The 13,474-nt window shown below is 35.3% G+C and overlaps 2 protein-coding genes across 4 annotated transcripts in view; one reads left to right on the top strand and one right to left on the bottom strand.

The window, feature by feature from the left end:
* arhgef33 (Rho guanine nucleotide exchange factor (GEF) 33) overlaps positions 1–13,474 on the bottom strand; it is a 312,937-nt gene that overhangs the window by 60,123 nt on the left and 239,340 nt on the right. The window lies entirely within an intron of this gene.
* Positions 12,333–13,474, top strand: part of bcl2l11 (BCL2 like 11) — a 39,475-nt gene continuing 38,333 nt past the window's right edge. Inside the window, exon 1 of the mRNA XM_061911267.1 lies at positions 12,333–12,600. Within this exon, the coding sequence (XP_061767251.1) occupies positions 12,554–12,600 (47 nt within the window). The 5' untranslated portion in view covers positions 12,333–12,553. The remainder of the gene's footprint in view (positions 12,601–13,474) is intronic.

Here is a 13,474-nt window from a genome sequence, read left to right as displayed (position 1 = left end):
CGCTCGGCAGGCGTTATCGCTATGCTTCACCAAGTTATGGTCATGTTTTTGACAAAAAAAAAATGTTTATTCAATGATATCATCTGTATATGTGTTTGTATGATATCCATGAAGTAAGACTACGTGTTATGTTGAAGGGGGCAGGAAAATATAAGATTTTTCTTCATCCTGCTCCTTCTCAGTCATTGGTGTGTAAATGTAAAATTGTATAATTGTCTATCGATCAAAGATGCACATCCTTGAAGGAGATAATGAAAAAAACAAAAACAAATAAAAGAAATCATTGTATTATTCTTCACACTCACTATCTTCCTCCCCATCCATCTATCCATCCATTTCTACCGCTTGTCCCTTCCGGGGTCAAGGGGAGTGCTGGAGCCTATGTCAACTGCATTCGGGCAGAAGGCGGGATACACCCTGGACAAGTCGCCACCTCATCGCAGGGCCAATACAGATGGACAGACAACATTCACACTCAACCCATATAAAATAACAAAAATTAGATAATTAAAATAAGAATTTGGTGCTTAAATTAATACAAAACAAATTAAAATAGGTTTGAACAATTATATCTGACATATTTCATCACATACATTGTTTTATTATCCAGATGCACATTTTTTTGCATAGTAAAATCATAACTTAATTATAAAATATTCTAAAATAATCGAACAGATACTACTTTTCAATTTTAACCCTTTAATGCAGTAGTTCTCAAATGGGGGTACCCGTACCCCTGGGGGTACATGAAGGTATGCCAAGGGGTACGTGAGATTTTTTTTTAATATTCTAAAAACAGCAACAATTCAAAAATCCTTTATATATATATATATATATATATATATATATATATATATATATATATACATATATATATATATATATATATATTGAATAATACTTCAACAAAATATGAATATTATTCAACAAAATATGAATATAAGTTCATAAACTGAAAAGAAATGCAACAATGCAATATTCAGTGTTGACAGATTTTTTTGTGGACATGTTCCATAAATATTGATGTTAAAAATTTATTTTTTTGTGAAGAAATGTTTAGAATGAAGTTCATGAATCCAGATGGATCTCCATTACAATCCCCAAAGAGGACACTTTAAGTTGATGATTACTTCTAGATGTAGAAATCTTGATTTATGATTGAATTACTTGTTTATTTTTCAACAAGTTTTTAGTTATTTGTATATCTTTTTTTCCAAATAGTTCAAGAAAGACCACTACAAATGAGCAATATTTTGCACTGTTATACAATTTAATAAATCAGAAACTGGTGACATAGTGCTGTATTTTACTTCTTTATTTCTTTTTTTAACCAAAAATGCTTTGCTCTGATTAGGGGGTACTTGAATTTAAAAAATGTTCACAGGGAGTACCTCACTGAAAAAAGGTTGAGAACCACTGCTTTAGTGTACTTAATAAAAGGGTATTATTTTTGCTTCTTCTTTTTTTTTTTTTTTTTAAATAGACCTTCCCATGGTTGGAAAAACAAAGTAATGTTGATCTCTAGCTATAAGTTAATGCTAACAAGTAAGACCGGATGCTTTGGTCGGATCTAACTTGCGTTGTGGAGGACTTTTCACGGGCTCGGGATCTTTCTATGTGGAGTTTGCATGTTCTCCGGCTTCCTCCCACCTACAAAGACATGCACCTGAGGATAGGTTGATTGGCAACACTAAATTGGCCCTAGTGTGTGAATGTGAGTGTGAATGTTGTCTGTCTATCTGTGTTGGCCCTGTGATTAGGTTTCAACTTATCCAGGGTGTACCCCGACTTCCGCCTGAATGCAGCTGAGATAGGCTCCAGCACCCCCCACGACCTCGAAAGAGATAAGCGGTAAAAAAGGACGGATGGAACCTAAAGCACAACAATTAGCCACGACTCAGCTCGTATCTCAGAGGCACCAATGTATACTGTACAGCTGGAGGTGTGTGTGTGTTTGTGCTTGTGTGTGTTTGTGCATGTGTGTGGCATTGTCTGCCCGGTCACACCACTTTGTCACTGTTGTTTGGTCACAGCAAGGTGTGAACAACTGTACTAGCACACATCCAGAGCGCTTCGACAAGCAAAGAACACATAAAAAAAACCAAAAGAGACAGGAGCAAAAAGAAAAAAAACAATTCTGTTTCCAGATTTCAGTCTGTCGCAGCAGAAAAGCTAACGTTTTCAAAATTTGCATCACTTTTCCATACTGCAAGTACTTATTTTGTGTGTAGAAAGTCCATAAAATAGAGCAAATAAAAGCAGAGTCAAAACTAATTGGAGAAAAACAAACATTTTAGGGAAAAAAAGCACACAACTTTTAAACTGCCAGCGTTTTAAAGTAGGGTTTCAAACTAGAGTTAGTATTTTAAAGTGGTTTAAATCAGTGGTTCCCAAATGGGGGTACGCGTACCCCTGGGGGTACGTGAGATTTTTTTTTAAATATTCTAAATATAGCAACAATTCAAAAATCCTTTATAAATATATTTATTGAATAATAATTGAACACAATTTGAATGTAAGTTCATAAACTGTGAAAAGTAATGCAACAATGCAATATTCAGTGTTGACAGCTACATTTTTTGTGGACATGTTCCATAAATATTGATGTTAAAGATTTATTGTTTGTGAAGAAATGTTTAGAATTAAGTTCATGAATCCAGATGGATCTTTATTACAATCCCCAAAGAGGAAACTTTAAGTTGATGATTACTTCTATGTGTGGAAATCTTTATTTATAATTGAATCACTTGTTTATTTTTCAACAAGTTTTTAGTTATTTTCATATCTTTTTTTCCAAATAGTTCAAGACCACGACAAATGAGAAATATTTTGCACTGTTATACAATTTAATGAATAAGAAACTGATGACATAGTGCTGTATTTTACTTCTGTATCTCTTTTTTTCAACCAAAAATGCTTTGCTCTGATTAGGGGGTACTTGAATTACAAAATTGTTCACTGGGGGTACATCACTGAAAAAAGGTTGAGAACCACTGGTTTAAAGTACCAATAGGGTGGAGAACAAGTTGACTTCATATGCCTAATTGTTTTTTATTGTATCCATTCAACCATATTTAATCATATTTACAATCCGCAATGTATGTGAAAACACAGTTTAAACGTCATAAAATGCCACAAATTCAGTCAGCCATTTTGAATATCTTCGGCTATTTTCGGAGGGTGACATCACTGGAATAACGCGTTTGCACTCTGACCATAATATTAGGTCAGCCATACAGGAAATACGCAAAATTTGGAAAGGGATGTGCTGTTGGATGCAAAATATTTTCTTCTTCCAAGGGGGGCGTAACAGAAAATATTTCAGAAGTACTGCTTTTGATTATATCTACAGTATTTACTCGCAGATTTTGGAAGTCATAAATCCGATATCTATGATTACAGCTTCAGTATGAAGGCAACTTGTTTTTCGGCTTTACCGGTGCTTTAAGGTTTTAAAGAATGTTTTTAAACAAGGATTAAAGCTTTGAACTATGGTTAAGGTTTCAAAGTGGCGTTTCAAACGAGGGTTAGAGTTTCAAACTCTAAACTAGGTTTGAAATCAAAGTAGGGTTTCAAACTGAGGTTAGAGTTTTGAAGAGCAAACAAAAGCCGATTAACGTGGACTTAAACAAGTTGAAAAACTTATTCGGGTGTTACCATTTAGTGGTCAATTGTACGGAATATGTACTGTACTGTGCAATCTACTAATACAAGTTTCAATCAATCAATCAAGGCTAGTTTTAAATTAGGGTTAGGGTGTCAAAGTAGGGTTTCAAACTAAGGTTACAATTTCAAATTCAGGTTTTACACTGTGTTAAAGGTTTCAAACTAGGGTTAGGGTTTTAAAGTAGGGTTAGGGTGTCAAAGTAAGATTTAAAGACTCCGGTTACAAACTAGGCTAAGTTTTCAAACTAAGTTTAATGTTTCAAATTCTGGTTCCAAAACAGGGTTAGGATTTCAAACTTTGTTAGGTTTTCAAAGTTTAGCATCAAACTAAGGTTATGGTTTCAATGATTAGTTTCAAATAAGGGACACGGCTTCACAAAAAACCTATCCAGTAATTTTCTTTGCTCAAGAAATGGTTCATTAACAGTAAATCTAAAGGCATGACAATTTTCTGTGGTCCAACAAGATAACGTCACATGCGCAGCAAAAAGAGGAAGTGGATGCAGTGTTTCCTATTTATTTATTTGAGGCAGACATTTATTAACTAATGAAAGGCTCCAAACAAAATTTGACAGCAACTAAAATAGATTTACATCCAAAAACTATGAATAACACTAAATTAAAAAAACTGCTCTAAAAATTAATATTGGTTTAAAAATACGCATATATTTCATCCTAGGGTTCAGGTTTCACACAAAGGGTTTATGGCTTTAAACTAGGATTAGTGTTTCAAAGTACGGTTTCAAACCAGGGTTTCAAATTCAAATTAGGGTCTACATTTGTTAAAGGGGACATATTCTTCTCATGCCACACTGCAAAAGCCATTGTTGTTAAAAATATTATTGTTAAAAAAACAAAAAAATAACAAGCAATTTTGTCTGTGTTTTCTCCCTTGGAGCAGTTTTTTCAGTGTTTTATTCAAAAATTGCGCTAAAGCGCAATTTTGAGTTTTGGGTTGTTTTTTTTTATTAGATCGCAATTTCTGCCAGTCCTGATGTGTGTGCCAAGTTTGGTGAGTTTTGAAGCATTTTAAGGGGGGTCAAATTACAGCTCAAACAGGCAAAAAATGCATTTTTTGCAAAAATGTGGTTTTGAAGGGGTTTTTGCCAACTTCCTGTTGATTTTTGCCATAGAAGTTTAAATTGGGAAATGTAGGTCTAAGTCAGTCCTACATAGAGGTTTTTGTTTCATGTCTCTACGACATTCCTAACGGAAGTTACAAGCAGTCTGTTTTTTTTTTTTTCCTAGGGGGCGCTAGAGCGCAATGTTGATTTTTGGGAATAGGTTTTTTATTAGATGGCAATTTTCGCAGATCCTGATGTGTGTATCAAATATGCTGAGTTTTGAAGCATGTTAAGTGGGTCAAATTACAGCTCAAAGAGGCAGCGGAATAATAAAGAATAATAATAAAGAATAAAAAAAACCTTACAGTTTCAATAGGGTCCTTTGGCCCATTGCAAAAGGACTCCTTTAGGAGTCCTTTTGCAATGGGCCTGGCGGACCCTAATAAAATAATTACAGCATTACAGCTGAGATAGGCTCCAGCACCCTCTGCAATTCCAAAAGGGACAAGCGGTAGAAAATGGATGGATGGATGGATAATAATTCAAATATAAACATAATGCAAAAATAAAGACAGATATTATGACTCATCCTGACTGGGATTTGAAAGTTGGTCCCCTGGCTCAAAAAGCAGTTGTTATTAACCACTGACCTCTACAAACACTACCAGAGTATCTCCTCTGTCAGGGTTTTGGACGGAGGTTTCTAATTAGGGTTACGGTTTCAGACTAGGTTATCAAATGAGGGTGTAAAACTCTGGCTAGGAATTTAAAGTATTGTTTAAAATTAGGGTTAAGGTTTCAAAATAAGGGTTCTTACAAGGATTTCAAACTAGGTTTGGACTTTTAAAAAGGGACCTATTATGCAAAACGTTTCCAACCTTTTTGGAAACTGTTATTCGATAAGTTCAGATAATTTGAAATCAAACCATGGAGGCATGGCGGAGATATTCTATAAAATACTTTTGCTTGCCTTTATACTGACATCAAATGAGCTGTTTGGAATTTGCCCAATTTGTGACGTTTTTCCCCAATGGTGAGGTCCGGTCATCTCCACAGATGGTAGACATTTACCAGATCTACATCTATTAGGGACCGAATGTCCATTTGGGACAGAGGACCCTATTGTATTTCTAAGTTTTGTTTTATTTTTCTATGCTACGTATGTCCTTCTTAAGACCTCACTGTAGGCTTTTTAAGATCATGTCTCCTCTAAACTAAACAAAAACAATGCTAATCTACTTTTTTCTTTCCAAATAAGATGGATAAGATAAACTAAATCGTTAATAATCAAACGTGGAATCGGAAACAGAAAAATCTTGTGAATTCCGACCCCTGTCTGTTAGAAGTTTCAAATTAGGGTGATAAATTATGGTAAGCAATTCAAAGTTGGGTTTTTAAATAGGGGGGATGTTTCAAACTAAGGTTTCAATCTAGAATTTCAAAATTTATTTGGGTTTCACAAACGGTCGGACAAGTTTTTTGAAATGTATCTTTCACATTAGATTACACCAGGTTCAGGTGTCAACAAAAAGGCAGGTAGAGGTTTGTTCTGGCAATAGGACAGAAAAAAATTAAGTTTCAGTAATGCTGCTGATAAAACTCAAACTAGAAACATTCCCGATCAGACATTTGTCTTGAGCTGCTGCAAACACACTAAGTCGAATACCCTTTAAAATCAATAGTCGTTTTGTTTTGACATATGTTGAAAAGGTTCAATGGGAATGTCAGGTTTTGGTTCTCAGTTGTTGTTGGTCTAGCTGTGGTTCTATAGAGTTATTGTAGACAAAGAGATTTTTTGCCATTTACCGTTTAAAATGTTCCCACACTAATGAATAGATCAGTATTGATCACATATGTAAATGCTATTGATGTTCTCAGCCTTTTGTCTCTCTGCAGTGTGTGTGTGTGTGTGTGTGTGTGTGCGTGCATGCATGTGTGTGTGTCTGTACTGTGGGAGTTGTTCAGCTCAGATTCTCCCGTCAAACGTCAAAGGCCCTGTTGAATAGGTTTTATTTTTCCCAAATTCCGTTTTAATGTTCCAGAATTAATTTTTTTTTAACATTTATAGTGTTAAAACTTAATAAACTTTGGCCACTGAGGGCTGCATGTTGAAAAATTGCGATGTGCGACTTCAATAAATGTTTGATGCTAAAACCAATAAAATATATCAGTAAATGCAAAACTATTTAACAAAACATTATCTTAGCGTTTTTGTAATAAGTGCCAAGGCTAATATATTGTTTAGTGTAATATCTAGAATACCTCATTAATATTGAATTCAATTAATATTTAGAACATGTGAAGGGCCCAAATATGTTTACCTGTGAGCCAAAAATGGCCCACATGCCACACTTTGAACACACCTTATTTACATAAATTTTAACAACATAGTGTGTATCCGTGTTGGGTCAGCAAATAAAATGCACATTAATCGAATGGAAATAAAAAAAAAATAATAAAAAATAAAAATATATATATATATATATATATATATATATATATTGAAACAATACATTATTGGAGAATTGTGCCCTGTATTTCAATAATGTTGTAGCATTGTTGTTCATGCTTTCAGGTAAAAGAAAATATGCAGGGTGGCATCAGGTATTATTTGGTAGTCAAACTACAGTATGGTATTAAAGCAGGTGTTTTTTTAAAGGGCCTGCGGCACATTCAAAAATACAACAAAAAAAAAAAAAGCAACATAAAAAAAGGTAAATAAAAGGGCAAACCAGTGAAATGTGACGAGAAAAAGTTGCAATGTTGACTCTACTAACACAATGCTGCAATGCAGGCAGTTTTTTTTAAAATAAAATTGTCATTGCTCAAAACTGAATTATGAATCAAAATCAATGTTTTTATAAATGATAGACCTTGTCAAGATTCTAGTTACTTCACAACAAAAATTCCACATTGGAATATTTTTTGGGGAAAATAATTATTATTTTGTGTATTTGCCATAAAAAAAAAAAAACGTTTTCATTGAAATAAAAAAGGGCATAAAACTAACAAAAAACCTAAAAAAAAAAGTTAATCCAGAGATTGTAATGTCTGACTTGTTTGTAACATTTTTATGGGTGGAGCCCTTTTGGATCCCCTACTGGGACTTTTTTTTTTTTTTAATTTAAACTGTCATCGCTCAAAAAACAATGAATTAAAAATCAATAATGTTATGAGTTATTGATCCATTTAGGGCGCCAATTACTTCATAGCAAATAGTCCATTTAGAATTTTTTTTGGAGGAGGTGTGGAGGATTACATATTTTGTGTTTTCCCTATAATAAATACCTCAAGTTTAGTTTTTGTTTTTTTTCAATAAGAGCATACAACATTTGAAAAAAACAACATTACAAATATATGAAATCTTTAAATTTATGGATAGGTCTCAAGCTGTGGAAAAACTATAAGCATTGAAAAAAAAAAAATATATATATATATATCCATCCATCCATCCATCCATTTTCTACCGCTTATTCCCTTTTGGGATCGCGGGGGGCGCTGGCGCCTATCTCAGCTACAATCGGGCGGAAGGCGGGGTACACCCTGGACAAGTCGCCACCTCATCGCAGGGCCAACACAGATAGACAAACAACATTCACACTCACATTCACACACTAGGGCCAATTTAGTGTTGCCAATCAACCTATCCCCAGGTGCATGTCTTTGGAATATATATATATATATATATATATATATATATATATATAAATCCATCCATCTTCTACCACTTGTCCCTTTTGGGGTCACTGGAGCCTATCTCAGCTGCATTTGGGCGGAAGGCGGGATGCACCCTGGACAAGTCGCCATCTCATCGCAAAGGCCAACACATATAGACAGACAACATTCACACTCACATTCACACAGTAAGGCCAATTTAGTGTTGCCAATCAACCTATCCCCAGGTAGGTTGGAGTTGGGAGGAAGCCTGAGTACTCAGAGGCAACACATGTATGTGTGTGTGTGTGTGTGTATATATATATATATATATATATATATATATATATATATATATATATATATATATATATATATATATATATATACATATATACATATATACATACATACATACATATCCAATCCACTTTATTTATATAGCACATTTAAACAACAATAACGTTTTAAAAGGGCTGCACAGCCATGTTAAAAACAATATTAAAAAAACAATATTATGCTCCACCAATGACTGAATAAACACAAAAAATAAATAAATATAAAACCAATAAAAACAATACAAAAACAAATATGATTAAAAAGTATTTTAAAGGATAAAATCAATTAAAACAGTAAAATAGAAATTAAAGTCTATGAAAAACACAGAGGACAGAGGACCACACAACTCACGTAGTGTTGAAAGCCAAAGAATAAAAGTGGGTCCTAAGACGAGATTCAAAACACTCCACTGTGGAAGCAGTTTGAACATGGAGGGACAGAGTGTTCCAGAGCTTAGGGCTGACCACAGAGAAGGCCCTGTCTCCCGTGGTCTCAAGTCTGGTCTTGGGCACCACGAGCTGGAACTATGATTTACTTATAACACTCGTTTGAGCATATCCGTTTTTTGCCAAAGGGGGGATAGTGTAGGTTTTTGGAAAAAAACAAACTCATTGTTTCAAAAATAATAATGCAGCAAATCAGTGTTATGAATTGTTGACCTGTTTTTTTAAAGACCAAACTATATATTTTTATGGATAGGCCTGAAGCTGTTGCGGAATTTAAAGTGTTGAATGTTTTAAGTATATATGTATATGTGTATATATATATATATATATATATATATATATATATATATATATATATATACATATATATATATATATATATACATATACACACACAACCTAACTATAACACTTTTTGAGGGCATCCGTTTTTCATCTTAGGAAGTATAATGTGAGGTTTTGTATATATAAAAAAAAAACTGTTCAAAAAAATTATAAGGCATTAAAATCAGTGTTATGAATTATTGACCTAATAACGGCTGTAATTACCACTTGGCAACTCATTTTTGACATAGTACATATTTAGTGTTATTCCCATAATAAAAAAATTTTTAATCTTTTTTTTTTTTTTTTTTACAAAAAGAGCATAAATTATTAAAAAAACATTGCAAATGTATAAAAACTTTATATATTTGGATAGGTCTAAAGCTGTTAAAGAATTTAAAGCGTTCAAAGTTTAAACGCATTAACTTACAGTATGACTTATTTATATATAAATGGGTTGTACTTGTATAGCGCTTTTCTACCTTCAAGGTACTCAAAGCGCTTTGACACTACTTCCACATTTACCCATTCACACACACATTCACACACTGATGGAGGGAGCTGCCATGCAAGGCGCCAACCAGCACCCATCAGGAGCATGGGTGAAGTGTCTTGCTCAGGACACAACGGACGTGACGAGGTTGGTACTAGGTGGGAATTGAACCAAGGACGCTCGGGTTGCGCACGGCCACTCTCCCTACTGCGCCACTTATAACACTTTTTTGAACAGACCAATTTTAGGCTAAGAATGGAACTTATTGTTTCAAAAATAAAAATGCATCAAAATCAGTGTTGATGCACATGTTGCATGTTTTTTGTAAAAAGAAAGCATAAAACAGCATAAAAAAAATTAACCTTCAAAATATATAAAATCTGTATGTCAATGGATAAGTCTGGGGCTGTTATTATTTTTTTGTCCTATCCAGCTACTCAGGCAAATCATATTGTTGATATAGATGCCCATATCAGCTGTACATATTTACTTTACAAAAGAGAAGTGTGGGATACTTGTTATGATCCGATGCATATTCTGGTGTTGTTCCGTTTTTGTATTATATGCTGCTAATGTTTGCCTTAGTTCCTGGTATGTTCTGTTACCATAGCTTCTTATTTGTTTCACCTGCTTCTTGTTTCCGGACGCACACCTGTTTGTAATTACTGTCCTTATTCAAGCCTGCCTTTTCCGTTGACTCGTCCATGCTTCCTAGCTTTTGTTGCACGCAACAAGTGACGACGCTGATTCTCCGATTCTGATAAACCTGCTTTGTACTTGCTAGCTTCCGCGCTGTCTTTGTGTTTTCTAACTCCCATGCTAGTTCTGTTGGTTTTGCCTTCTGTGCCTCGCGCAAGTTTTTCTGTTCTTAGTCTGTTTTTAGTTTAAATAAATCAATATTTCTTACCTTACGCTGTGTCCGAGCCCTAACTGCATCAATGAGAGAACGACTCGCATCCCAAAAAGTTCTATTTTGGTTTCATCTGACCACATGACATTCTCCCAATCCTCTGCTGTATCATCCATGTATCCATTTTGGTATAAACTCAACTCGTCGTGTTTGGAGGAAGAAGAATACTGAGTTGCATCCCAAGAACACCATACCTACTGTGAAGCACGGGTGTGGAAACATCATGCTTTGAGGCTGTTTTTCTGCTAAGGGGACAGGACGATTGATCCGTGTTAAGGAAAGAATGAATGGGGCCATGTATCGTGAGATTTTCAGCCAAAACCTCCTTCCAACAGTGAGAGCTTTGAATGGTTGACCAAATACTTATTTTCCACCTTAATTTACAAATAAATTTTTTTAAATTCCTACAATGTGAGTTCCTGGATTTTTTTTTCACATTCTGTCTCTCACATTTGAAGTGTACCTATGATGAAAATTACAGTCCTCTGTCATCACTTTAAGTGGGAGAACTTGCACAATCGGTGGCTGACTAAATACTTTTTTGCCCCACTGTGTGTGTGTATATGTGTATATATATATATATATAGGTGTGGGAAAAATCACAAGACTACTTCATCTCTACAGAACTGTTTCATGAGGGGTTGCCTCAATCATCAGGAGATGATTGAGGCAACCCCTCATGAAACAGTTCTGTAGAGATGAAGTAGTCTTGTGATTTTTCCCACACCTACATATTGCGCTCTACCACGGTATCGAGCACTATTCTCTGGATAATCCAATCAAGACATATATATATATATATATATATATATATATATATATATATATATATACATATACACACATAAATACCTGAAGTTGATGTAGACATTTAATTTTTTAATGAAAACAATTACAATATATGACTTATTTTCAGGTATATCTGTTGATAAAAAAGTATTTTGCACACACACACACACATATATATATATATATATATATGTATATATATATATATATACATATATATATATATACATTACACATACATATAAATATATTTTTATTGACAGATATAACTGAAGTTGATGTAGACATTAAATTGGTGAATAAAAAAAAATAAAATATATCACTTATTTTTAACATTTTAATGACTAAGACAAGACTAAGACACTTCAAGGTCACCAGGACCAAACTTGAAGGGAGCCCTAAATTTTGAAAAAAATCCATACATTGTATTGTTTTGGAAAAATAAATATGATTTTTCATTTTTCAGCTGGAAAACTTTGGACACCCCTGATTTAAAGACTGTCAAGTTGTCAACATTAGTGCTGCAATGACACTTTCGGTAACTAGAGGGAGCCCAAGCAGCCAAAATGAGAGCGATAGAAAAACAGAGAGAGTTTTAGGAGGTGGGCTGTTCTGCAGGGGAGGAGCATTTAAATGAGGAGCATCAAGATCTCCCCCAGTGAAGTGCAGACGGGGGAGAAGAGGGCAAGAACGGCAGGAAGAAAAGAGCTCAGACAAAAGAGACGCAGCTCGGACTTTTGTTTACGTCCTCTCACACTCTGGATTAGTTGACAACTTTTTGGAGATACTCGTTTTTGTGGAGTCGCTCACTTCGGAACTGACGGCCGCTTATTTGTTATTCGCAGATATTTAATTGTCCTCACTTTGGATGTTTACGCAGTCATGTGTCAACTCTGACATGCACAGCACGCCCAGGTGAGTCTCACGCTGTATAATATATTTATATTGAAAATATATATTATTAATAGTTGTTTTAAGTTTGTTTTTTTTACCTTAAAAAGTTGGGCTCGCCGGCGCGTCAGCTGTCGCGCCATCGAAAGAAAGGCCCGCGCAAGTCGGTCCCAACTCGATAAAGACGGATGATTTCAACATACGTCGCTTTAAAGGCTTATTTTTACATACGTTTCGGGGGGATTTAACCGAAAATAAGAGTCGTTTCCATGCATCGACTCAACAAGCCAATCACAAATACAAAAACAACATTTTGTAACGTGCGTAATAGTGCCGCGGAGTCACCCTTTGGAGGTCACGGAGTTCATTGCCCTCGTTTGGCTTTGACGTGACGTCACACACTGGTCCACCAGGTGCGTGCTCACAGGCCGGTAACGATGACACCGTTTCACTACGGCCCGGCGGGGACCGACACCGGATTTTGGATGTCACAGGGAGCCATGGTGCGATTCTGTGTTGTGTCCAGCTGGAGGCGCACCTAGCTCACTTGGCGGCGGACGCGCACCGCCGGGGTCTAATTGGGACAATATACATCCATCCATCCAATTTTTTACCGCTTATTCCTTCTTGGGGTCGCTCAGCTACAATAGGGCGGAAGGCGGGATACACTCTGGACAAGTCTCCACCCCATTGCAGGGAAAATATACAATATGACAATAAACTAATGTCATTTAAAGTCGCAGCGCCTTAGAAACGCGCTTCTGTCATTTTCAGTGTTCAACAAGTTTTAGCGCGCAGCAGGGAAAACCATGCGTAAAATGTCAGGCATTAAATAAACTGCTAATGTCCGGCCATTTTGGCGCGCAGGCAGTCATTATTGTGGCGGTGAGTCACTTCA

This window comes from Nerophis ophidion, linkage group LG09 (assembly GCF_033978795.1).
Source record: "Nerophis ophidion isolate RoL-2023_Sa linkage group LG09, RoL_Noph_v1.0, whole genome shotgun sequence".
Lineage (NCBI taxonomy): Eukaryota > Metazoa > Chordata > Actinopteri > Syngnathiformes > Syngnathidae > Nerophis > Nerophis ophidion.
The sequence above is the reverse complement of the archived record's forward strand: the minus strand, read 5'-3'. Positions and strand labels throughout refer to the sequence as shown.